Genomic DNA, 24,343 nt, shown 5'->3' with positions numbered 1-24,343 from the left:
GCTCATAACGGCTTGGCAGCCCGTTTTTTTACCCATCCCCCAGGAGAATTCTTCTTAAGAAAGCATAAAATCAGTGAGTTTTGGAGTTGGAGACCAAGTTGAAATTTTTTTTAAAGATCTTTAATGCCAGTAGAACTCAGGGTAAAGTAAAGAAATAGCAAACAAGCAATCCCACCTTTTCTGGCCAATTTGTTTGACTGAGTCCGTCTTTTTGAACGAATTGATACCCATGAGAGGGTCAAGCCAGGATATCTTAAGATTCTTTTTTTTTAAGATTTATTTATTATGTATACAGTAGTCTGCCTGCATGCATGCCTGCAGGCCAGAAGAATTGCACCAGACCCCATTACAGATGGTTGTGAGCCACCATGTGGTTGCTGGGAATTGAACTCAGGACCTTTGGAAAAGCAGGCAATGCTTTTAACCACTGAGCCATCTCTCCAGCCCCCTTCTGAATTGATTTTGGTGGACATCTTTTAGGGCCAGAGTCGTCTATGGCCACTACCACTGTGCTCATTTTGGAGGTGCTTTTGCTTGTGTAAACATGCTGCGAGTGTGCCCAGGGATGGCTAAATTATTTGACCTGCAACTACTTCTTTTTTTAAGATAAGTGATTTTTGTGGGGCAGTGGTAGCGCACACCTTTCATTTCAGCACTTGGAAGGCAAACACTGAGTTTGAGGCCAGCCTGGTCTACAAGGTAGGTTCCAGGACAGCCAAGAAACCCTGTCCAGAGGAAAAAAAATGTTGATTTTGCTGCATTGCCCAGGCTGTTCCCAAATTGATAGGCTTCCTACCTTCGCTTCAAGTGATGGGAATACAGGCACCATGCCTATACTGCAATCTCTTTTAAGACTATTGCCAGCCTAATTTATTTATGGGGTCATGTATGTTTTTCCTGCCCTGAAGCATGGATTTCCCTACCTTTGTGTTCCCTGGACCATGTGGCTGTTCCACTTCACAATCTCTACTCTTTGGGAAGCCCAGAAGACAGCCTTATTACTGTTCTATTTAAGTAGCAGGGTGGCCAGCAAGCTCCTGCTTCTGAAGGGCTCCTATCTGCCTTCACTCTCGACCTGATCCTGGCTTCTTCCTAGGGCCCTCTGACTCCTACTCCATGTGACCACTAACAGATGCTACTGCTAGTGCTGTGGCCGCAGGAGGCAGGGCCATCAGTCACTTGGTTGTGGAGATGTAGGATTCTAGGCTGGGACCTGGGAAATCCCAGAAAGGGCAGGCAGGGTTTACCTCAGTGGAGTCTATCTCGGCAGCTGCTATGTATTGTGTGCTGTTGCCATAGGCACAGAGCATACACCTCCTAAATTGTGGGCCTGCAAGGATGGCTTTTGAGGAGACTTCCTTTAGCCTTTGGACTATTGGGCTATTCAGACATAGGGTTGCCCTCAGTCTTCCTTGTTACTGGCTAGGTTAACTGTGTTGCTGGCTCCGGACGTTGGCCTAGGGTTCAGCAATGGTGAGGAGGGCCCTCTGTATATATCCACCTCCTGCAGTTTGGATTCAACCCTCAGGTACAGCAGGGAAGTGTGTGGTCTGTGGACCTGGGTCAGAGCTACCTGCTGGGAATTGGTGCTTTGGCTCACTTGACCCTTCCAGAGCTTGCTGTTAGGTAAGGAAAGCAGGTACTGAGATTAGGGAAGAACAGGTGCCAGTGTGTGAACTGGATCCAGATGGGCGGCAGACCTCTGCTCTGCCAAGTCCTGCTGGTTGTTAATACACTGCCTGCTATTCTTAGGAGCTGAGCTCAGGTCAGTCTCCCTCCCTCCCCCTCAAACACCAGGGTCTTGCTGTGTGGCCCTGTCTGGTCTCAAACTTGCAATTCTCCTGATTCAGCCTTCTGGGTACTGGAATTGAAGGTGTGTGCAAGCATGCCCAGCCTGATAGGTCCTTTGAGCTCGAGACACATGTGCTGAGAAGATTAGGCAGTTACCAAAACTTGTCCCGCCCTTTTAGCTGCAAAAGATTGTGGGCAGATGGGGCATGTATTCTGATGAACATCCAAAGACAGGAAGGTATAGGAGAGGGCCGGCCAGCCCCTCAGAGGGCGGGCCCTTTGTAATCCCAGGGCATGTCGGACCAACATGTCTCCCTTGGCTGAATAGTAGGGAAGGTTGCTGCCAAAAGAACCGTAGGTTTAGGGTTAAGGACTAGATTAGATAACCCTGGTGCTGGCCCACGTGGCAGCTGGCATTCCTCCCAGCCTCATCCTCTCAGCCACAATCAGCACAGACGCATCTGAGAGAATGTAGGTGAAGAGTGACTTGGGAGCACGTGCTTTCGTGGGAATCGTCACAGCGTGGCATACAGCTAGTTTATTTTTCCTTTTTGTTGTGATTATTGTTTTGTTTGTTTATAGATAAGGAAATTACGACTTAGAGGGCTGGTGTGTGTGTGTGTGTAGTGTGTGTGTAGTGTTTATGTGTGCAAGCATGCACACACATGCACTTGGAAGCACAGGAGCATGTGGGGCATGTGGAGGTCAGAGGACAAACTTCTGAGTCACTCCTTAGATACTGTCCTCTTTTTGTTTGTTTTGAGGCAGGGTCTCTTACTGGCCAGGACCTTGCTAAGTGGGCTAGTTGGCTCACCAGTGAGACCCAGGGATCCATCCTCCTGTATCCTCTTTCCCAGTGCCAAACAGTGCTGAAACTATACACACATGTCATAACACCCAACTTTTTTTTCTTACTTGGGTTCTTGCTCTGGTCCTTTTGGTTGCCAGACAAGTTCTTTCCTGACCATGCTATCGCCCCAGCCTGAGGCTGCTGAGTTCTGCTTTTTAAACAGTCCTAGGGTATGGTGCTTATAAGTTTTAGCTTAGTGGCTAATCCCATCTTCAGCTCTTAGAGTTAGCTCCTGCCAGCTTACAGAGTCTAGATCCAGGTGAGCCCTTCCTCCAGAGCTTAACCAGCCACCGGACAGGGCTCAGGGTGATTGAGGTTTGGCTGATCTCAAGGCTTGTGGGCCCCCAGCATCCTCTCACTCTCCAGGAAACCCCTGAACTTCCATAACCTGCCAGAGCACGTGGACCAGCTGCTCCAGGTGGACCGTGAAGACGAGGAGGGCCAGGGTACGAGGCATTCTTTGGAGTGGGTGTGCAATTACGGTGCCAAGTCCTGGGGTTCTCTGTTGAACTCACATCTCCCATGTCTGTAAGCGCCTCTGCCCTCCTGATCTCACACGTCTCCCCTTCTCAGGACAAGTTGAGGGGCGACTTGGGCCATCTACCGTGGTCCTAGACCACACAGGAGGCTTTGAGGGGCTTCTCCTCGTGGATGATGACCTCCTGGGGGTGAGTGAGCATGTGTTGTGGGCCCCTAGTTGAGCCCCAAACTCTCCTCTGTGTCCATCCTCATGGAGCTAGCCATACACTCCTCTTGACACTGCTGCAGACCATGGTGTCCTCAGCCCTTAGCCTTCCTGCCACAGTTCTGAAACCTTGGTGAAGTCACTACCTCAACCCCTCTCAGCAAAGCCCTGGTTCCATCATGCCTCTATCCCAGAAGCTATTGACAGTCTCTCCTGTCTCAGCCAGACACAGTGCAGTGTTGGCCCTGACAAACTTGTGCCACCCATGTTATTTCAGCTGGGGACAAAAACATTACTTTTTTCTCTGTCCAGGTGATTGGACACAGCAACTTCGGCACTATCCGTTCTACCACATGTGTGTACAAAGGTGAGCTCACGCTCCACTGAGGCTTGGAGAGTTGGGAGGAAACTGAGGCAAGAGGCAGTCTTCATTCACTGGCCTACCTCTGCTCTTCCTAGGGAAGTGGGTCTACGAGGTGCTCATCTCCTCCCAGGGTCTCATGCAGATCGGCTGGTGCACCATCAACTGCCGCTTTAACCAGGAGGTACATACGGGAAGGGCTCTCCCAGAGAGGTCTGTGTTGCGGGCATCCTCAGAGCAGGAGCCTGACCTGAGTTGCCCACTAAAGATGGAATATGCTGCATTCTACTTGAGGGCACCTGGTATAGAACCCTTGCAAACACGTCACACCCTTCTCTAGAGTCATGTGGGCACTAGGTTAGCAATTGGTGGGCTCTGGCCTGCCCTTGCCCATCATCCCCAGACCTCACAAGCAGTTTCTTCCTAGGAAGGGGTGGGAGATACACATAACTCTTACGCCTATGACGGGAACCGGGTGCGCAAATGGAACGTGACCACAACAAATTACGGCAAGGTGAGGGCTGGGCTTCCGTGGATCACCAACCCCATAACCACCACGAAGGACTTTAGATACCAGGGAAGGGTCTGGGGGTTTGGAGCCCCCTGTCTCCCTGTGGTCAGTCTTCCCTGGGTGGTCCTAGGAATGCACCTGGGATGTGGATCGGGCAGGCAGCTGTGCTTCTTCGTGTCTGTAAAGCTTCCTTCTGTGGCAGGCATGGGCAGCGGGGGACATCGTGAGCTGCCTCATTGATCTGGATGATGGTACTCTATCCTTTTGCCTGTGAGTCTCCTATCTTTATAGACCTGGCCAGACTGCTCCCTCTAAGGGAGCCAGGCCAAGTTCAGTAGACCAAGGGTGGGCAACCATACCCTTCCTAGCATTGGCTTACAGACCTACCCTTTCCTCCCCAGGAATGGTGTGTCGCTGGGCACCGCCTTCGAGAACCTGTCCAGGGGCCTAGGAATGGCATACTTCCCAGCCATCAGCCTGTCATTCAAGGAGTCTGTGGCATTCAACTTCGGCAGCCGTCCTTTGCGATATCATTTTGGGAATATGATTGTGGGTGGCTTGGCATCTAAAATGAGGGTCTCCCCACCCAGGAGCACTGTGGGCTGGTGGCAAGACTAGTTGCTGCAGTATGCACACAAGATGCAGCTTAGGTTGGTCCAAGGACAAAAGTCCTTTTAAGGTGGGTGCCATTGTCTTCACTGAGCAGATGAAGAGCGTGAAATGACAAAAGAGTTTTTACCCCTCAGATACTGAGTGGGAGAACTGCAATGCAGACTGGGCCCCTGGTTAGGCTCTCGGTGGGGGGGAGGGAGGGAGGGAGGGAGGGAGGGAGGGAGGGAGGGAGGGGGATGTGTCTGAGCCTCAGGTTGCTGGCTTAACTCTGTGGCACCTACCCAGTTGCGGGCTTCCGGCCCCTGCAGGACCCTCCCTTTGCTGACCTGGTGCGGGCACAGAGATTGCTGGGCTGTTTCCAGGCAGTGTTGAGTGTGGAACTGGACCCTGTGGTGAGCAGAGTCAGGGCTGGGGAAACAGGGGTCTTACCCCAGCCCTCCTCCCCTCATGGTCTTCTCCCCCACCTACAGGAAGGGCGGTTGGTGGAGAAGGAGAGCTCTGAGTGGCAGCTGCAAGGGCAGCCCACTGTCCTGCTTACCCTGGCCCACATCTTCCATCACTTCGCACCACTTCTGGTGAGACTGCCCGGAGGGGAAGAGGGGGCATGTTAGGTGTGTCTGTGGTAGATACCTGCATCTGCTGGGGCTCACGCGGGATACAGTAACATTAGCTGCCAGGGTTCTGTAAGGCCACAGGCCTCAGACTTTAAGGACAAGACCCTGGGGAAGAGGGTCTTGATGTCACAGGCTGAGGAAATGGTGAGACAAAGCCCTGGAGAGATTGTGGGCCAGCAGCCAGCAGCTCCTCTTGTTCCTCAGTCAGACTCTGGAAGGGCTCATCTCTGATAGAATTGCTTGAAAGGCTCAAGACTTGGTGTCCGAGGCCTGCTTCTTCAACATGAGCAGGGGTCTCCTGGGCAGCAGGAGGCCCAACTTCACTAGTGCCTGCCCTTTGGTGTAGCGCAAGGTTTACCTCGTGGAGGCTGTGTTCATGAGCTTCCTGCTGGGGATCATGGAGAAGGGCACGCCTGAGCAGGCACAGTCAGTAGTACACCAGATCTTGGACCTCTTGTGGCTCTTCATGGAGGTAAGACTTCTGACTCCAGGCTCAGGCCAGGCTGTCAGACTCCATCAGAGCAAGGGAGGTATGGTAGGGTCCTGGAAGAGGCCCCTATCATGCTGCCCTAGCATCTCTTCTCAGGACTATGAGGTTCAGGATTGCCTCAAGCAGTTGATGATGTCTCTGCTGCGTCTCTACCGGTTCTCACCGATTGTCCCAGACCTGGGTCTACAGGTGGGAGCATCTGTCCCTGCCCTGAAACCCCCGAGCCTCGCTGCCAATTCTGAGCACCCCTTTCTCCACAGATCCACTACCTGCGCCTCACTATTTCTATCCTGAGACACGAGAAGTCCCGCAAGTTTCTGCTTAGTAACGTCCTGTATCCTCTCGATGCTAGGCAGACCTGCCTTGTAGTGCCCTTCAAGGTCAGCAGAGGGCAGTGTCCACCACTCCAGGAGTCTCTAGGAAGGTTCAGGAGACCACAGCTGAGTCCCCACAGAACTGAGAAAGCAAAGGAGAGGTCTGCAGTTGCCTGGCTGCTGAACAGGGCTCTTCTCCACTGTAGCTGTGTGTGGAGGTGTGGGAAGGCCCCACGGCCTGCTCTCTTTAGCCTCATCTCTGTACTTTTGTCTGAGTGCACAGACAAGGTCTTCTCTGAAGAGGCAGGTCTTCCTGTTTCTCCAGTGTTGTGAGCTGTTTGGGAATCCTAAGCACTGGCCCCCTTAGTCTGGTATCTTTCAGCCTCCAGCAAGCACAAACAGTGGGACATATGGGGCCTGAGATGGACCGGCAGGCCCATCCCATCCACCTGTTCCTTTGACAAGTTTCTATCATACCCTTGCTGGGTAGCAGGCTTGCTGATTTGATAGCCATGGATCTCTCTTGAGGTTCACAACCTAGGAGACAGTTACATGGTGAGATTGGCATCTTTGATGATGGGAGAGCTATGGTGGGTACATCAAGGTGGGCTCGTAGGGTATATAGTAGGCTCTTTGGTGAGCCAAGTTCTTCCTTGACAGTTACCAGTTTTGACATGCTCCGGTCCGTGGTCTTCTTTTATATTAAGAGTCCCCTGCGTGTGGAGGAGGCTGGCCTGCAGGAACTCATTCCCACCACCTGGTGGCCCCATCGCTCCAGCAGGGAGGTGGGCAGACCTTGAGCGGGGTGGGAGCTGGCACAGTGAGGGCCTGCCCCAGTGTACCTGGGCACCTGGCACCCAGTACCTGAGGCCTCTTTTGCCCTGGTTCCTGAAGTTCTCGGGGTGAGGACTTCCATGTGAAGTAGTCCTGGGTAAGTCAGCCCCCAGGAAATCCCACTGTCTTCTGTCCTCTGTTCCTGCCCAGGGCAGAGACAGTAAGGAGGCAGAGGAGGAGACCACTGAGGAGCGGCAAAGGAGGAGAGCCTATGAGCGAGGCTGCCAAAGACTCAAGAAGCGCATTGAAGGTCAGCCCTGGCCTCAGGCCTTGGGCAGGGGTGGGATTAGGAGCAGTTGGTGGTGACTATACCAGCAGACGCGGGGAACCCTGGTGCTGGAGTTCTGACACAAAGTTCTGCCTGCTCCCTTTCCTGGGAGCCTAAGGCTGTATTTCCTGCCCCATCACAGTGGTGGAAGGACTACAGGTCCAGATCCTAAAGCTGCTGTTGGATAATAAGGATGACAATGGGGTAAGTGTCCCAGGACTCCCATGGGAATCCCCGGCTGAGGGGCGGAGGGTGCTGTTTCGCCCCGAGCCCTAGAGCAGGGGCTGGCTCGCGTTCCTGTGGTTGGGCTCTGGGTAAGGTAACTGTCAGCTCAGCATAGCTTCATTTTCCCATTTCTTGAAGGGCGAAGCTTCTAGGTACATTTTTCTGACAAAATTCCGGAAGTTTCTGCAGGAGAATGCCAGTGGCCGGGGGGTAGGTATCCTTCAGGGCGGCCATTGTGGGCTCCTGGCTGTGTTGCAAGGGCTGCAATCTGGGCGTCTGGTACCTCTGACCTGTCTCTCCTGTGTTGTTCTTGCCGGCTTTTCCTCCCGGGATCCTGGCTCACAGCCTTGGATGAGGAATAAGCTGGACTCTGGCCTGGCACCAATGTATGTTTTCTGTCATCTGCCCCCAGAACATGCCCACGCTCTGCCCCCCTGAGTACATGGTCTGCTTCTTACACCGGCTGGTATCTGCCCTGCGCTTCTATTGGGACGAATACAAAGTTTCCAACCCCCGTGCTGCCTTCAGTGAGGGTAAGTGATGCCAGACCCCAGGTTGGCAGAGCTGGACTGAACCAGGTCTGTGGTAGCTGCCGGTGGTGGTAGTGAGAGCTGAGCCAGATGTGAAGATTACTGGGCCTTTGCCCAGCTAAGTCCATTTCAGGAACCCCACACTCTGGGACCTTTAGACCTATGTTGACTGGTTGCTTCCACAGGCTCCTCCTGCCCGTGACAGGCATTATTCCTTAGTGCTGGTACCTAGATCTCTGTGCAGCCTTTTGTGAAGATGCCTCGGATGGGTCCTGGGGCTCCTGCATCTGGACAGATAGAGTCCCCAGGGGTCAGTAGGAGATTTAGGCACTCTGGGTTGGGGGATAGCCCATAGAGTTTGTCCTTCTGTTCTCTTGAGTAACCAGCTGCCAAGAATTCTCCCCCTACCCCAAGTCCTACAGCTGTTGGCTAACCTAAAACAGCAAGGAGAGAGAGAGATAAGGAGCCCTGGGCTCTGGCTCTGCTGTCTGCCTGGGCCGATGGATGACCAAGGTCAGACGGCTCTGCAGAGTTCCACTGAGCCCTGACTGCTGACCCTGCATCCCTGACTCCCTGCAGAGGCTTATGTCCCACCACAGATCTTCTACAATGGCAAGGTGGATTACTTTGACCTTCAGCGCCTTGGGGGCCTCCTCTCACACCTTCGAAAGACCCTAAAAGGTGAGTGGAGGCTGTGGCAGTGAACAGCCCTGGCTGCTGAGCCACCCTTGTCCACTAGAGGGTGCCCAAGTCTTTCTTTCCTGTTTAGTCAGGGCTTACTGACCTGCTAGGCTGCATTTGACTTCCAGTTTAGCCAGATGTGCCTTCCTTGGGCACTAGAGGTAGGCTAGGAATGCACTAATGACATAGGGCCAGATGGCCGGGCAGTGGTGGCACAGGCCTTTAATTCCAGCACTTGGACAGGCAGATCTCTGTGAGTTCGAGGCCAGCCTGATCTATAGAGCTGTTACAGAGAAACCCTGTCACGGGAAAAAAAAAAGGGGGGGGGGCAGATGTATTGACACGGGATTTAGTAGCCTGGTAAGGGGTGTGTCAGTGCTGTCTGAGCTGCTTTTATTGGTGAGCACAGCTCACTATGGTACAAAGGGCCTTTGGTACTGTGAACCCACGGGCAAGAGTATCAAAATGAGCAGACTGTGGTGGCACACACTGTAAAAAAACAGCACTCAGGAGGGTAGAGGCAGGTAGATCTCTGTGAGTTCCAGGCCAGCCATGGCTATGCAGTGAGACTTTCCTTTAAAAAACAACAAACAGGGCCCTGGGACAGCAGGCTCAGCAGTTATGAGCACTTATTACTTTTGTTGAGGGCCCAGGATTGAGTGCTGGCATCCACAGGTCAGCTCACAAGAGTCTGTAACTCCAGTTCCAGGGAATCCAGGGCATCTAGGGCATCTCTCTGGACACCAGGCTTGCACATGGTACATATACAAAACCACTCATACAAGTAAAAATAAATCTAAAAACATTATATTAAAAATAAGCAACAACACGACATGGTGGCGCACGCCTTTAATCCCAGCACTCTGGAGGCTGGGGCAGGTGGATCTCTGGGAGTCTGAGACCAGCCTGGTCTACAGAGCAAGTTCCAAAACACCCAGGGCTACACAGAGAAACCTGTCTTAAGAAACAAAAAAGTAACAATGAAAGTCAGAAGCAGCCCAGTATGGCCTGCAGACACTTGCTGGGAATTCAAGTCTGAGGCAGGCACCTGTGAGGGTGAGGCCAGTCTGAGACTTTTACAGGCCACACAGAAGGCACAAAATCTCCACAGACAGCTTTGAAAGGCCTGGGAGAGGCTGGGGACTGAAGTTAGGTCTATGTTATGAGACACTCCCTCTGGAATGGACTGCAGGGGGACCGTTACCCACATGTGAAGCAGGCACCATAGAGCAATGAGTAACCTTGATCATGCTAGGTGCTCTGCAGCTGGTGTCATCAGCAAGGGGCTGCCGAGGGACTCTGAGATATCAAGTCCAGGGCACTGGAGAGACCTGCAAACCCAGTGAGAAGCAAACCCTAAGCTGGAGATGGACTGTCTGTGCAAAGCGGGGCGTGCCTGTGTGGGTTATATGGAGTAGTCTTCCAGGAAACTAGAGACCCACAGGAGTGCTGGGGTAAGGGGTGCCTCCTGCTGCTGGTTGCAGCTAGAGGGGCCTCTGTGCTGTAGAGAGAAGAGGGACAGTGGGGAGTAGGCTGTGCACACTCCCCACCCCCAGCCTGCCAGTGCTGCCTCTGCCCAGAGCAGTTCCGTCGATGGCCCTCTTCTAGAGCTGGCCTAAGCCTCCCGTCCTGCTGTCTCCCAGATGACCTTGCTTCCAAAGCCAATATCGTGATTGACCCCCTGGAGCTCCAGGCAGCTACCATGGATGACCTGGATGAGGATGAAGAGCCAGCCCCGACGGCAGCCCAGGTGAGGCAGTAGGGGCAGCCGGAAGTTCCATCTTGTAGGCAGGGGTATGACACGTGTCCAGCTTCTCACAGGGAAGTTCCTGGCTGCTGGTGGAGCATGACCTCTCCCTGTCCATTGCCCCTACTCTGTACATAAAGTGCGTCCTACACAGGCCCCGGGAGAGTCGATGAGCTTCTGACCCCCTTTCTCCACCACAGCGTCCCATGCAAGCCCTGGCCATGGGAGGGGCACTGCCCCTGCCCCGGCCAGGCTGGCTCAGTTCTCCAACCCTGGGCCGAGCCAACCGCTTCCTCAGCACAGCAGCTGTGAGCCTCATGACCCCACGGCGACCTCTGAGCACCGTGGAGAAAGTAAAGGTCCGCTCGCTGAACGTGGAACAGAGGACTCGTGAGGACAGTAGGTGCCAGGCAGAGCTGCTGAGGGAGCCTTCTGCTGTGTATGGCAAAGCCAGAATAGTCTCCTCCTCCCCCCACTCCCTACCACCTTGAGGCCTGGCCACATCCCAAGGGCAAAGGAAGCGCAATCTGAAGACGTGAAATCAATATTACAAAAATAGGTTCTGGTGCTGCAGGGCCTTGTCCTGCACCCCACCCTCCCTTGACCCATTCTCCCTGAAGCTCCCTTCCTAGACAAGGAAGAGAGAGGGAATCCCCTCTCCTAGAAGGCCCATACAGCCTGTGCATATTTCAGAGAAAATCAGAAGCGGGGTGAGGTAGCACCACCTTTAATCCCAGCACTAGTTAAGCAGAGGTAGTCAGAGCTCTGGGAGTTTAGAGCCAGCCTGGTCTACATAGCGAGACCCTGTCTCAAAGAACAAATAGAAAAGCCTGGCTTTCGTTCTGTCTTCTGCTCCCCAGTTGAGGGCAGCCACTGGAATGAGGGCCTGCTATTGGGGAGACCCCCTGAGGAGCCGGAGCAGCCCCTTACAGAGAACTCCCTGTTGGAAGTCCTGGACGGCACTGTCATGATGTATAACCTCAGCGTCCACCAGCAGCTGGGCAAGGTCTTGTGCTGTCAGCCATGGTCGTGAGGGTGTTCTGCCTGGTGGGATGCACGAGTGCTTCCATGCCTGCCTGTGGGGTGTCAGTGCACATGCACGTGTCACACAGCAGGACTCTGCTGATGCTGCCTGGCTCTGACTGTAGTATTTTTGTAGGAAGAGACAGAAATTTGGGAACTTTGCAGGCTGGGGCCAGATTGGGTTTTAAAAAGCCTGGTTGAGGTACCCAAGGGTCGCCCTGAATACGTGGTGTTCAATACTCCAGATGGTGGGCGTGTCCGATGATGTCAATGAGTATGCAATGGCCCTGAGAGACACAGAGGACAAACTCCGCCGCTGCCCCAAGAGGGTAAGGCTGGGTAGGAAGGTGGCATTGGAGCAGAAGGGTGTGGCACAGGGACAGTATGCTTGGGGGTCCCTAGTATACCATGGCATCCCACAAAGGAAATCTTGTTCTGGGGATGCCCCAACATTTTCCCCTGTCCCTACCCTGACCGCACCAAGTGGAGAGAGCAAGGCTGGCTGAGGAGCCTGTCTATCCTGAGCCCCATCGACCAGCCACAGCCCGTGCCAAGGTTCCCCACCCCTGCCCGCTCACTAAGTGCTGATGCAGAGCCCTCGCCCTCGTTAATAATGGATGGCCCTTGAGTGCCGCCTCAGCCACCCCGAGTCAGCAGGAAGCAGGCCCCGGCTCTCCCAGTCCCCTGGAGCCCCTCTGCCATGGCATGCCTCGCCTGGGCTAGGCTACCTTAGCAGGCCTTCTCTGCCCACTGTCACCAAAGCCTTGGCCTACCCAGCCATTGAAGTTGCAGTCTGGCCCTGTGTCCCAGGAGCTCACAGAGGGGTTAACCAGGGCCTTCTTCTGGGACTTGCTAGGTTGCCACTGATCACCACTGGCAGAAGTGAGCTTTCTAAGTGGAGCCCCACCCTCCCTCCCTCATCTTCCCTGGGCTAGAGCCCACATCAAACTGCCTAGTGAGATATGGGCGTGAGGCCATATTCTGATTGTCTTTTTTTCTTCTTGTGGACCAGAGAAAGGATATCCTTGCAGAGCTGACCAAGAGCCAGAAAGTTTTCTCAGAAAAGCTAGACCACCTGAGCCGCCGGCTTGCCTGGGTCCATGCCACTGTCTACTCCCAGGTGAGTAGCCATGGCTCTGTCCAGCATGACCCATTTTCAGCACCTGTTTGTCTGTAGGCTGGGCACGGTTGTACTAAGGACCCTTAAGGACCCCAGTCTTCTTGGGGTCCTGGCACAAACTCCATCCCTCTTCATCAGATTGTCTTCTCACACACCAGGCCATTTCTCTTGTGCCTGTGGACTTAAGGAGGGGTCGTTTCTGCTCACCTTAGCCCTTCAGCCCATGACTCCTGCCTCCCCTCCTCACCTCTCCTTTTAGGCATCAACCACATCCGGGGCTTTCTTGTGTCTGCCTCTGGCTAACTCACCTGCTACCCCTTGAGTCTGGACACTTTTCTTCTCATTCTCTGTCACTTGCTTATTCATTCAGTAAAGACCTGAGTGTTCAGAGGCTATCCAGACATTGTCACACACAGACAACCAGAAAGATGAGCCTCTGCCCTCCCAGGCCAGTGGAGTACAGGGAGGGCTGACTATGTATTCCCTTTGAGACTGAAATTTAGCCCTTGTCCCTCTCAACTAGTTTCTTCCACCTATCCCTCCTGGGAGTAGTGGTGCCAGGGGGTTGTTCCTAGGTTCCCATGGAGAGAAGCACGCTCTTCCCCTGGAGCTATTGACATCTCCGTTTCTACCCAGTTATCTCTGCTCAGTGTGTCTCCTAACAGCCCCTTCTCCATACTTAAACCACTTCTACCTTTTACCTCTTCCTCCTCCTGCTGTCAAAGCCAGCCAGGGACATTGTGTTGGAAGCTCCCCACCACTGGGCTTTCGCACCCGGCCCCCTCTCTTGGCAGTCTGGCCACACCCTCCCACACCACCGTCTCAGGACCCTTGCCTTCCACCTCCTCTGCCTTGGTTGCTGTTCACTGTTTTCATTAAGAGCTGTATACATTTGAGTCTTTTTTTTTTCTTTTTGAGCAGCAGCTTTTCTCTGATCTGCTTATTTTATGTTTTATTTATTCTTTTCTCAGATATTACATCCCAACCGCAGTGTCCCCGCCCTCCACTTCTCCCAGCTCCCTCTACCTCCCCGCCCCAGATCCACTCCTTCTCCCTTGAGGATGCCATTCTTAGTGTATAGGCAACACAGCCTCTGTCTCCCCGGTCCTGGCGATTCAGTTCTCCGTCCACTGTCCTAGGTGTGGCCACTGCCATGGCTCCTTCACAGTCCTGTCCCCGCTTGTCTTTATAGCCGTTCTCCACACCCATCTCTTACCCATCTGGGTCAGAGTACCGCCCTGCCTGGCTGGACTCTTACCTCCTTCAGCTTAGGCCACTAATCACACTTCCTGTAGTGCAGGTCTCAGTTCTGACATCATTGTCATGGGAAGGCCTTCCTGATCCCTAGACCAGACCATGTCCCTGTGGCCCTCGCAGTAAATGGCCCAGCAGCATTCTGTGTGCTTCCTGCAGGAGAAAATGCTGGATATCTACTGGCTGCTGCGTGTCTGCCTACGGACCATCGAGCATGGGGATCGCACAGGATCTCTTTTTGCCTTCATGCCTGAGTTCTACTTAAGTGTGGCCATCAACAGCTACAGTGCTCTCAAGAATTATTTTGGCCCTGTGCACAGCATGGAAGAGCTCCCAGGTGATGTGCACAGTTGGGAGGGAAGTGCAGAAAAGAGATCTTTAGAGTGAACTTGGCAGGCTCTAGTTCATTGTCGCCACCCAACCACACACATCAAGCTCTCGTACTGAACTAGCGCCTGCAGGCTCGGAGGCAGCAGATGGCTAGACAGCCCTGACTCTCTCTCCTCTGCTGGTGTTGCTGATGGCTGCTGTCTCACAGCCAGCTGGCTCCTCCCCTTTTGCCCCGCCCTGGGATTGATTTCAGGGTGGCAGTAAGCAGGCACAGTACTTGTAGTGTAAAGCTTAACCAGAGGAGAGCACTGCTGGGCTCAATGCCAAGACCACTGACCCAGGCTGGGCCTAGCAGTGGGTACCCAGAGTAGGCTGTAAGCTGGCAGCCCCTCGCTTGTGCCTACAAGCACCTACCAGTCCTTGGTGTTGCTGTCTTCAGAGCTCTGGAAACCAAGCAGCTCTGACTGCTGAGTCTTCAGGTGCATTCCAGAATGAGGTGCCTCAATCAGGACTCTTACCAGAATCTGTCTGCTCCCCACAGTGACTTAATCCCCTTCCCAATTGCTAGTTTATTTTGTTGCCTTGCCCAATGTCTCTAGATGCTAAGATGGGTCCAGCGAGCTCTAGGATCGGCTACACAAAGCCTGCCCACCCTGACAAAGGACATGCCTTCTCTAGAGCCCTTACCCCTGGTCAGAAGTCTCACTGCCCTCCTTTGTAGGCTATGAGGAGACCCTGACCCGCTTGGCTGCCACCCTTGCCAAACACTTTGCTGATCCACGCATCGTAGGCACTGGTGAGATGTCTTCCAGAGGACCATGGGAATGGGGGGTGGAATGGCATGTCTGGCACGCTGTTTTCTACCTAAACTGTGGCCGTGTGGGCATTAGGCTTGGGGGCCCCAGCCCATGCAGAGACTTGCTGAGCCATAGCATATCCTGACAGACATTCGAGACTCCCTGATGCAGGCCCTGGCCAGCTACGTGTGCTACCCACACTCCCTGCGGGCTGTGGAACGGATCCCCGAGGAGCAGTAAGTAGAAACCTGGAGGAGGTACACACCCACTCTGCATAGGATCATGTCCAGCCTCACCCTCTGCCTGCCATCCCTCACCTTCCTAGACGTATTGCCATGGTGAGGAACCTTTTGGCACCCTATGAGCAACGGCCCTGGGCCCAGACCAACTGGATCCTAGTGCGGCTTTGGAGGGTAAGCCTGACCTGAGGGGATGGCTAAGGCCAGCTGGAAGGAAGTGTTACTCTGCCCTCTGACTCCTTCCATTTCACCTCAGGGCTGTGGGTTTGGATACCGCTATACACGGCTTCCACATCTGCTGAAAACCAAGCCAGAGGATGCCAATTTACCCAGCCTCCAAAGTGAGTATCCAGGCTGGACAGGTCCCGGTGACAGCTCTGGACAGGCTGATAGTCCTTTCCTGCTTGAGACTCTGTCCTCCAAGCCTATCTCCTGGACTTGTTCTAGGCTCCTAACCCTTTTCTTGGTTTTCCATTTTTTCCTACTCCCTAGGAAAAATGAGAGCTAGGCTAGGACAAGTCCTTTTGTTTTCCGTCAGCTTGTAGTGAAGGGCTCACAGGGAAAGGGGGCCACACCCTTCCACTTGCTGCTAGCTTACAGTAACACTCCATTCCTTGCCCTGTGCCAGCTCCTTACCCCAGCCACATTCCCTAAGTGTATCTTCTTTTTGTTGTCTTCTGGCCTTGGATCCTTGACTCAAGAGGGGCACAAGCTAGAAACTGATCAGGACCCAAAGTAGGCTCAGGTGTGATTCAGAACAGAAGTTGTGCTGTCTCCTGTGCCTGTCAAAGGGTCTTCCCCTGGGCCTGGCTTCGACCTTGAGCTGTGCAGCTGGCAGAGGGCTTGCCACGGTCCTCACTCACTCACCATGTCTCGCCCTTTCAGCCAGCATCCTGGTCTCTGGGTATTCCCAGAGGCCTCGTGCAGCCTCACACAGCAAGTCCTTGCTAAACGCCTTCGCTAGACTCTAGGACGGAGCTGAACTGCAAGTGGGGAGGGCGGTGGGGCAGACACCTTCCTATGCCGGGACTATTGATTTGCATCAGAGGGTTAGAGAGGAATGTCGGGCCAGCTGTAGCTGAGAGCTCTGGTTACTGCTGCCCTTCCACCCCAGACTTGGCACTCACCACCTAAGCCATATGCCAAGGCCAGGCCAAGGGCAGCACAGGGCAGCAGGGCCCAGTCTGGGCTCTCGCAGAAGGTGGCCTTGATAGTAGTGGAGACGGTTTAAGTTGTCTTGTCTGTATCTGACACTTTCCTGCAGGCACGCGATTCAGAATTCGCTTCAGATCAGGCTTGCTCAGTGGGAGGGAGGGACGTACTTGTTCTAACTCCCAAATGGTTCTGTGCTGCTGGTCTACTTTCGTGATCTGAATATTCTCAGAGAGCCACCTTTTGGTTCTATCACCAGTGTTGCAGTATGTGACAAGCAGGGGTCCGCGCTGCGAGCCCTGGTGATGTTGCTTTCCTCTGCCCGCAGAACCCTGCCCTTCTACCCTGCTGCAGCAGCACATGGCAGACCTGCTGCGACAAGGGCCTGATGTAGCACCCAGCTTCCTCAACAGTGTCCTTAACCAGCTCAACTGGGCCTTCTCTGAGTTCATCGGCATGATCCAGGAGGTGGGCTGTAGAGTGTTGGGGTAGGGTGGGCAGAGCCCAGGGCCCAGCAGTGTTCAAGGCCTCTGACTGCTTCCTGCCTTTCTGTTGGTGACTTAGATTCAACAGGCTGCTGAACGCCTGGAGCGAAACTTTGTGGACAGCCGGCAGCTCAAGGTCTGTGCCACCTGCTTTGACCTCTCGGTCAGCTTGTTGCGAGTCTTGGAAATGACCATCACATTGGTGCCTGAGATATTCCTTGACTGGTCTCGCCCTACCTCTGAGATGCTGCTTCGGCGTCTTGCACAGGTGTGTTCACCTGGGCCAGGAGGGTAAGACCCTGGGATAACTCACGTGGTGTGCTTGCCCGTCCACCAATAGGCTTCTGCCCTCACAGCTGCTGAACCAGGTGCTGAACCGGGTGACTGCTGAGAGGAACCTGTTTGACCGTGTGGTCACCCTACGGCTTCCTGGTAAGGATCTCGATGCCCTGCACTGCAGCAGTGCCAGGACAGCCATGCTGTGCAGCCCCAGCCTCGGCTTGCCTTTATGTAGAAAGACTAGTGGGGAAAGCCTGCCTGAAGCTCCTGCCACAGAGCTGCGTGAATGCTCCATCTTCCTTCCCTCCCTGTAGGCCTGGAGAGTGTGGACCACTACCCTATCCTGGTGGCAGTGACTGGCATCCTGGTACGCCTCCTGGTGCATGGTCCAGCCTCAGAGTGAGTGTTGGGGACTGTTGGCCCCCATGGGAACTGGGTGTGCCCTTTGAGGAGGTGCTGATGGGGCAGGGCCTCGTTGTACGCACTTATCTCAAAATGAACCTCAGAATCTAGTTTGGGACACTGAGGCAAAGGATAGGTGGTGAGGGGCTACCTGGGCACACAGAGCTACCCATCTGGGAAGACCCAGCAGTGACCATGTACCACCTTTATTACAAAATGCCTTAGTAGGCATCTAGGACAGAGAAAGCCACCAGCTCATCCTGGGAGGGGCTCCAACCCTCTTCCCCACCCGCCCATAGGAGTGGTAGAGGCTGTGGGTTCAGGATACTGCTTCAGCCATTAGGCTGAGATGAGCGCCAGTCCTGAGAGGCCTCGTGCCCTCCAGGGACGTGAGTTCCAGGTCAGTCATAGTCGCCAGGCTTTTTCTGCTGGGTTAGGAGCCCATGGGATTGGCTCCACCTCTAGCTGGAGACAGCAGGGCTACTCTGGCAGGAGTGTCCTGAAGGAGCCAGGCATGCCCACCAGACTCCACAGGAGTCATAAGCTTTCCGGAGGCTGGGGGGTGGTAGTCGTAGACAGGGCCTCTTTCAGCAGAGGAAGGGCTCATTTATTCCTTCCATCCTAAGAGTGGGAGCTGGATCTTTTGAGCCGCCTTCTCCCTCCTTGGTGAGCTCTCTGGCAGAGAAGGGGAGGTGGTATGCTTGACTTCTGTACCACACCCTAACATCTACATTAACTCTTGAAGTGGTCCCAGAGTTTTAATGCAAGGGCTCTTACCAGATGGTCTTGGTCCCTAATCTTCATGGGACATTTGGTTACTCAAAGAGGTCCTAGGGAAAGCAGGCTCTTGTAGTCTGAGGCCTTATCCTGAGCTAGGCAGAGCAGGAGGCAAGTTGGGGAGCCTCAACCCCTTTACCAGTGAGTAGAACGATTATGGTCCAGGTCAAGGCTCACATGCAGTTGAAGGACCAGGCACAGTGCATCCCCCCAGCATGTCAGTTCTCTAGACTGCAGCAGCAGACAGGACAAGCAGCAGGAGGGCTATGTCCTGTGTGGGGACACCCAGGCAGTCTAGGTCATCATGAGACCGTCTGAGCCTGTGGAACTGGCTGACTCTGAACCAGCCTTGAGTTGCAACTCCATGGGATTGCACAGATCGAAGTCTTCAGCTACTGCTAGCTGCACACGGCCATTGAGATCTTTCTTGCCCGGCTCCAGGAAGACCACATGCTTGTGGACACTGGCCTTGCGGCTGGGTGCATCTGGTGGTGTAGTGCTGAGCACTGAGGACTGTGCACTCAGCTCCTGGAGTGGACTGGGTGCTCGGGGCCAGCAGCGGTTACGGCAGGCTCGCTGGCAACGCCGGCAGCAGTGACAGCAGCCACGACACGGTGGTGCAAACAAGTAGAACAGCACCAGCACCAGGCCCACGATACAGCCCAGCAATGTGGTGAAGCCTGTATTGAAAGTCTCCGGCTCAGGCCGAGGTTTATGCACGCTCACATTGAACTCAAGTGTCTGGTTGTGGTGCAGGCGGGGCCCAGTTGCCAGGCACACAAAGATGCCTGCGTGCTGCTCTTGTACCCTGTGTATCGCTAAGCTGCCATCAGCCAGCACAGCAATGCTGCCATCCTGAGAGCCTGGTGCAACAAGCAGCTCATTTTTTGGTGAAACCCAGGCTACTCGTGCAGCAGGCATGCTGGTGTTGCAGTAGAGCCTCAGGGACTGCCCCACTTGCGTGTCCAGCTGTTCTTCAGGGAGTTCTAAGTCTAGAGCTGCAGCAGCCGAGCAGTTCTCAAACACCCGGCTGTGCTCAAAGAAGCGCACTCGGGATGCGGAAACCTGGAAGACCAAGCATGTGTACTCACGTGCAAAATCACGCAGGGCACTTAGGCCCCGCTGGTGCCAGCGCTGGAGCAGGTGGTAGAGGCGGCAGTTACAGGGCAGTGGGTTGTTGTGCAAGTAGAGCCCATTCTTGAGGAAAGCTGGCAGCGCGGCCAGCCTGGAGATGGAGATTTGTCTCAGCCAGTTGGAGGACAGGTCTAGAGTGCGCAGGTGGGTTGTCCCCAGACCGTGCAAGTGGTTGAAAGAAAAAGAGGTGAGTTCATTGCAGCCAAGATAGAGGTGGCTGAGCATGTTCAAACCCTGGAAGGCATCCAGGTCCAAGTGCACCAGGCGGTTATTGAAGAGAAGCAATCTCTCCAGCCTCCCCAATCCATCCAGGTCATGGGTGTGGAGTATCTTCAACATATTAGATGATAGATCCAGTATCCTCAGGCCACTGGCATTGGTGAAGACACCGTGGCCCAGCATATCCAATTTATTGTAGCCTAGGTACAGGACACGCAGCTGGGAGAGGGGTGTTAACCAGCCAGGGTACAGGCGTTTGAGTGCATTGTGGCTCAAGTCGAGTTCTGAGGCAGTGGCAGGTAATGCTACCGGCACGTCCTGTAATCCATGGCCCGCGCAGCTCAGCACATCGGCAGCACAGATGCATTTATTGGGGCAGTTGTGGGGAGCAAGAGGCAGAAGGTCCTCCAAATCTGAGGCGCCTAATCCAGCACCCAGCATGCACAGTAGTATGCCTGGCACCACCAGCCAGGCCATGGCAGTGACCACCAGGGAAGAGATGGGGGCAGCTTAGTGCTGGTCAACAGCTCCGTGACTCACCTGCTTGTGTACAGGCTTGCGGATTGTGGTTCCCTGTGGCCCATGGCTCGAGAGGCAGTGCCGGCTCCACCCTCCCAGCTGGCTTCTGCTCTTCTGGTCTGGGGCTGTGAGCTGGGGCCCCAGCGCTCCTTACTGTTTCGCTGGCTTCTCCAAGCGTTTTTCTGAGGGGATTCTAAGTACTCACTAGGAAGTGACTGCTCAGGGGTGGGGACCCAAGCTCCTATTGGCTCCTGCTGTTAAGGGGTGGGGCAGCCACTTGCCCTGGCACTTGGAAGACCCAGCGTGCGTAACCGCTAGAGGGCGCCAACGTCCTAGTTCACTTGACTGGAAGGCTCACTTCCCTTTTGAGCAAGAGTCTGAGAGGGTTTTTTTTTTTTTTTGTCGTTTATGTTCTCTAAGTGATTTTGAAAGATTACTGTATTATGTGGTAGGCGGAATCCTCGCCCTTCTCCCTTTAGATTTACTTATTTGTGTATGCGGTGCTCACGGAGAAGTCAGATGATAACTAGTGGGAGAGTGGTTTTTCTCGTTCCATTCTGTGGGTCCTTGAGATCAGAGTCAGGTCCTACTAAGGCCCCGGGGCTTAAGAGGCTTGGTAAGCATCAAAATGTAAAGAATGACGGCGTAATAATGAGGCCTCTGGGTTGTCAGCCAACCCCACAGCGGAGGTAATTCTCACACAGGCTCAACACTTTCCCACCACCTATGCACCCTCCCTATCTAGGTCAGAGCAAGCCACCTCAGTGCTCCTGGCTGATCCTTGCTTCCAGCTCCGTTCCATATGCTATCTCCTGGGGCAGCCAGAACCCCTAGCACCTGGCACTACCTTGCCTGCCCCGGACCGGAAACGCTTCTCTCTACAGAGTTGTAAGTGGGCCAGGGGTGGGTCAGAAAGAGTCCCAGGATGTTCTAAGCTCAGGATCCTCAAGAGTAGCAATACTCCTGCCTGGGAATATTCAAAAGGCACTGAGTTCTAGTCCTACAAGGGACCTGACACCAACTACCACTAATCCAGATACAGATTATATCAGTGCGGAGGAGCTGACCCAGGTGGAACAGATGCTGGCACACCTGACGGCTGCGTCTGCCCAGGCAGCAGCTGCCTCCCTGGTGAGTGGAGCTAAGACACTCAGGCCCATGCTATTTCAATCCATCTGTGCACAGCAGGGTAGTTACAGGTACAGCCCCACCCACCCTTCACTCTCCGTCCACAGCCCACCAGTGAAGAGGACCTTTGCCCAATCTGCTATGCCCACCCCATCTCTGCTGTGTTCCAGCCTTGTGGCCACAAGTCCTGCAAGTAAGTGGGCCCCATGGACTTGGGCGGCTACTAGGACACACGAGGCAGAGCTCATTCCCCTCCCCTCTTGCAGAGCCTGCATCAACCAGCACCTGATGAACAACAAGGACTGCTTCTTCTGCAAGGCCACCATCGTGTCTGTAGAGGACTGGGACAAGGCAGCCACCACAAGTGCCACCTCCTCGGCTGCCTAGGCCAGCCTAATGCACACAGCTTGCACCGTCCTGGATCCTCCACCCTCAGACCCAGACCGAGCCCTATTTATGAGCTCTTTCGGCTCTGTTTCCCATCGCCCTCCCTCTTAGACACTTCCATCCATCCATCTCCTGTGTGAGCCTCACTGGTGGGAGCCCAACCACACCCTAGTTATGCCTGAGCTTGACTTGCAATCCAGGCTACAGTGAGCATTAAATTATTATTCCATACAGCCCCAGGCCCAGCTCTTCTTGCGGGAGTGGGGCTTGTGCGTTATGCCCAGCAGGATTCTGTCAGTTTCGGTCCCCATCAGAAGGCAGATGTCCAACAGTTTGAGAGTCACCCATTCCTCCCTAGACAGACGGCACCAAGTCCAGGGTCTTCCGAGGTGTTGAGCGATTCCTACACTGCTGGCAGTGAAGAGGGGCTTGGTCAGCCCCACGTACCCCTCACATGATAATACGAGGCTCTGGCACCGACTCCCCAATAGACTTGTGGGGCAGCACACTGGCTCCATTGAGGTAGAGTTCATCATTAACTATGACATCCTCGCCCAGCACAGTTACATTCTCCATGCGCACCTGCGGGGAGGGAGGGGCTTGTTAATGGGACACACACATTCCCTGCGCCTTTCCCCACCCAGCCCAGCTCCCAGGCTTACCCACTGGCCCACACGGCAGCGCCAGCCCACGATGCATGACTCAAGCCAGGAGTGGGAGCGGATGTGCGCATCCCGAAGCACGGTACACCGCCGGATGCACACGCCATCCTCCACCACCACACCAGGACCCAGGCTCACATTGGGGCCAATGCTGCAGTTCTGACCAATACGGGCACTTGGGTCCTGAGAGTGTGGAGGAAAGTAAGAGTAGGTCATTTGTCTCCCAAATCTGAAAGGATTAGTGACAGGCTGGGCAAGGGCCTCACCACAAGGACATTCCCCACAATGCCAGGGCCTGAACAGAGTCTCTCTGGATGTTTCTGTCTCAATGACTGCAGGAAGAGGCACATGCCAGTGAGGAAATCCTTGGGCTGTCCAATGTCCATCCAGAAGCCTGCAGGGAGAAGTGAGTCAGAGGATCTGCCAACTACAGACTAACCCTCACCCGATGGCCTCTCCGCCTCACCCGGGAGCTCCATGGCATATAGCTGCCCCTCCTGGGCCATGACTGGGAAGATCTCCTTCTCAATGGATGTAGGCTTCAGCTGTGGAAGTGGGCAACTTGTGAGCAGCTCACATAACAGAGCCTGGCTCCACCCTAGCCCGCCAGCAGTCTCTTACACACCTGGATGCGCTGCAGCACAGCAGGGCTCAGGATGTACATGCCTGCGTTGATCTTATTGGACACAAACACCTGTGGCTTCTCAACAAAACGGTGAATGCGGCCCGTGTCAGCCTCACATACCACCACGCCATACTTGGAAGGCTCCTCCACCTTGGTTACCTGGATATGGAGGCAGAGGGCACCTTAGGCCTGGTCCAGTGTTCTTTATCCTCGATACACATGCATATCCACGTTTCAAAGGCTTTGCCCCCGAAACATCCTACACATACACAGCTTTGCACAACATGAAGAGACTTTAAGACCGAGTGTCCAGACCAACGGGGTATGAGGGTGGGGATATCAGAGAAGAAAGACTTGGTCTCTTACCAAGATGGAGCCCTCTTGGCCGTGGTGTCGATGGAACTGCACCATGGCTTGGAAGGGGAAATCACAGATCACATCGCTGTTGAGAACGAAGAAAGGGTCTGCGGTCTCAGAGAGTAGGTCTCGGGCCAGTGCCAGAGGCCCAGCTATGCAAGGGGACAAGTCATATGTTACTACCAGATTGAATAATGCCTTTACTGACCCTAAACCATGACCAAAAGCCTTCCTTTCTCTACTGACCTGTCCCCAGAGGCTCCTCTTCATGAGACATAGAGATTCGGATTCCAAGCTGAAAGGAAGAAGCCATCTGGTCGGTTATATTCTCCCTCAAGCCCCAGGGATCAAAAGAAAGAACTAAGTCCATGCATGCCTCACCCTTTGCTCCTGTGCCTTCATTTCCTTTTCCAACATCTGTGACATGTAGCTCACAGCCAGAATCACGTGGTTCACACCTGCCTGTGGGAAACAATAAGGTGGCCTAATCGACGGGCTTGGTCACAAGGTATGACCACCCCTGGCCTTTCAGTCACTATCCATCCCTCTTCCCGCCACAGCTGACCCAGGGCCTTACCGCGGCAAGCGCCTCCACTTGATGCAGCAAGATGGGCTTATTGCAGAAGTCCACCAATGGCTTCGGGGTGCTTAGCGTCAGCGGCCGCAACCGTGTCCCATACCCACCCACCAAGATCAGTGCCTTCATCGCGCCTGCGGGTGACAGGAGTGGGTCCCTGGCTCCAAAGTACCTACAGGCCCCCTGACCGACCCCTGCCGCGCACTCCCGCCGCCGTGCCCTGCCCGCGTCCTTCACCAGCCAGACCGACCGACTCTGGCCTCACCTCGTCCGCCTGATCTACCTTGATGTAGGGTCTAGGGGCACCCAGAACACCGGAGGAGGAACTGGTTGGAGACACGGGCTGGCCCGGAGTTCCGGCCGG

At 54.4% G+C, this 24,343-nt stretch overlaps 3 protein-coding genes across 6 annotated transcripts in view; 1 reads left to right on the top strand and 2 right to left on the bottom strand.

The window, feature by feature from the left end:
• The window catches only part of Rnf123 (ring finger protein 123), a 25,741-nt gene extending 3,750 nt beyond the window's left edge, over window positions 1-21,991 (top strand). For all 4 annotated transcript variants that reach the window (XM_050139176.1, XM_050139177.1, XM_050139178.1 and 1 more), the window contains 36 exons: window positions 3,008-3,087; window positions 3,215-3,309; window positions 3,639-3,693; window positions 3,786-3,871; window positions 4,115-4,201; window positions 4,401-4,468; window positions 4,600-4,725; window positions 5,088-5,202; window positions 5,281-5,385; window positions 5,771-5,896; window positions 6,011-6,103; window positions 6,175-6,248; window positions 6,896-7,013; window positions 7,213-7,312; window positions 7,473-7,534; window positions 7,694-7,765; window positions 7,968-8,088; window positions 8,665-8,766; window positions 10,410-10,516; window positions 10,714-10,912; window positions 11,374-11,519; window positions 11,782-11,865; window positions 12,549-12,656; window positions 14,070-14,247; window positions 14,962-15,036; window positions 15,186-15,273; window positions 15,363-15,450; window positions 15,533-15,617; window positions 16,757-16,896; window positions 16,993-17,181; window positions 17,270-17,345; window positions 17,507-17,591; window positions 20,989-21,131; window positions 21,280-21,374; window positions 21,479-21,564; window positions 21,638-21,991. In XM_050139176.1, the coding sequence (XP_049995133.1) occupies window positions 3,008-3,087; window positions 3,215-3,309; window positions 3,639-3,693; window positions 3,786-3,871; window positions 4,115-4,201; window positions 4,401-4,468; window positions 4,600-4,725; window positions 5,088-5,202; window positions 5,281-5,385; window positions 5,771-5,896; window positions 6,011-6,103; window positions 6,175-6,248; window positions 6,896-7,013; window positions 7,213-7,312; window positions 7,473-7,534; window positions 7,694-7,765; window positions 7,968-8,088; window positions 8,665-8,766; window positions 10,410-10,516; window positions 10,714-10,912; window positions 11,374-11,519; window positions 11,782-11,865; window positions 12,549-12,656; window positions 14,070-14,247; window positions 14,962-15,036; window positions 15,186-15,273; window positions 15,363-15,450; window positions 15,533-15,617; window positions 16,757-16,896; window positions 16,993-17,181; window positions 17,270-17,345; window positions 17,507-17,591; window positions 20,989-21,131; window positions 21,280-21,374; window positions 21,479-21,564; window positions 21,638-21,758 (3,778 nt within the window). In that variant the 3' untranslated portion in view covers window positions 21,759-21,991. The remainder of the gene's footprint in view (window positions 1-3,007; window positions 3,088-3,214; window positions 3,310-3,638; window positions 3,694-3,785; window positions 3,872-4,114; window positions 4,202-4,400; window positions 4,469-4,599; window positions 4,726-5,087; window positions 5,203-5,280; window positions 5,386-5,770; window positions 5,897-6,010; window positions 6,104-6,174; window positions 6,249-6,895; window positions 7,014-7,212; window positions 7,313-7,472; window positions 7,535-7,693; window positions 7,766-7,967; window positions 8,089-8,664; window positions 8,767-10,409; window positions 10,517-10,713; window positions 10,913-11,373; window positions 11,520-11,781; window positions 11,866-12,548; window positions 12,657-14,069; window positions 14,248-14,961; window positions 15,037-15,185; window positions 15,274-15,362; window positions 15,451-15,532; window positions 15,618-16,756; window positions 16,897-16,992; window positions 17,182-17,269; window positions 17,346-17,506; window positions 17,592-20,988; window positions 21,132-21,279; window positions 21,375-21,478; window positions 21,565-21,637) is intronic.
• Window positions 17,598-20,982, bottom strand: Amigo3 (adhesion molecule with Ig like domain 3). The gene has a single exon (XM_050139182.1). It carries the CDS (start codon window positions 20,199-20,201, stop codon window positions 18,666-18,668), a length of 1,536 nt encoding a protein of 511 aa, XP_049995139.1. The 5' UTR covers window positions 20,202-20,982; the 3' UTR covers window positions 17,598-18,665.
• Window positions 21,961-24,343, bottom strand: Gmppb (GDP-mannose pyrophosphorylase B). The gene is made up of 9 exons (XM_050139183.1): window positions 23,980-24,343; window positions 23,784-23,864; window positions 23,649-23,697; window positions 23,412-23,554; window positions 23,046-23,204; window positions 22,887-22,965; window positions 22,687-22,814; window positions 22,421-22,603; window positions 21,961-22,340 (listed from the first exon to the last, which is right to left on the bottom strand). The coding sequence occupies exons 1-9, from the start codon at window positions 24,106-24,108 to the stop codon at window positions 22,209-22,211; spliced, it is 1,083 nt and encodes a 360-aa protein (XP_049995140.1). The 5' UTR covers window positions 24,109-24,343; the 3' UTR covers window positions 21,961-22,208.

The sequence above is a fragment of the Alexandromys fortis genome, unplaced genomic scaffold, assembly GCF_014885135.2.
Source record: "Alexandromys fortis isolate MF-2015 unplaced genomic scaffold, M_Fortis_MF-2015_v1.1 scaffold_36, whole genome shotgun sequence".
In the NCBI taxonomy this organism is placed as follows: domain Eukaryota; kingdom Metazoa; phylum Chordata; class Mammalia; order Rodentia; family Cricetidae; genus Alexandromys; species Alexandromys fortis.
The sequence above is the reverse complement of the archived record's forward strand: the minus strand, read 5'-3'. Positions and strand labels throughout refer to the sequence as shown.

Coding starts and splice junctions, on each gene's coding strand:
- Gmppb (XM_050139183.1), bottom strand. CDS start 24,108: ATGAAGGCACTGATCTTGGTGGGTGGGTATGGGACACGGTTGCGGCCG. Junction 23,698..23,783: donor TGAAGGCACAGGAGCAAAGG/GTGAGGCATGCA, acceptor TCTTCCTTTCAG/CTTGGAATCCGAATCTCTAT. Junction 22,966..23,045: donor CTGTGCTGCAGCGCATCCAG/GTGTGTAAGAGA, acceptor CCACTTCCACAG/CTGAAGCCTACATCCATTGA.
- Amigo3 (XM_050139182.1), bottom strand. CDS start 20,201: ATGGCCTGGCTGGTGGTGCCAGGCATACTACTGTGCATGCTGGGTGCT.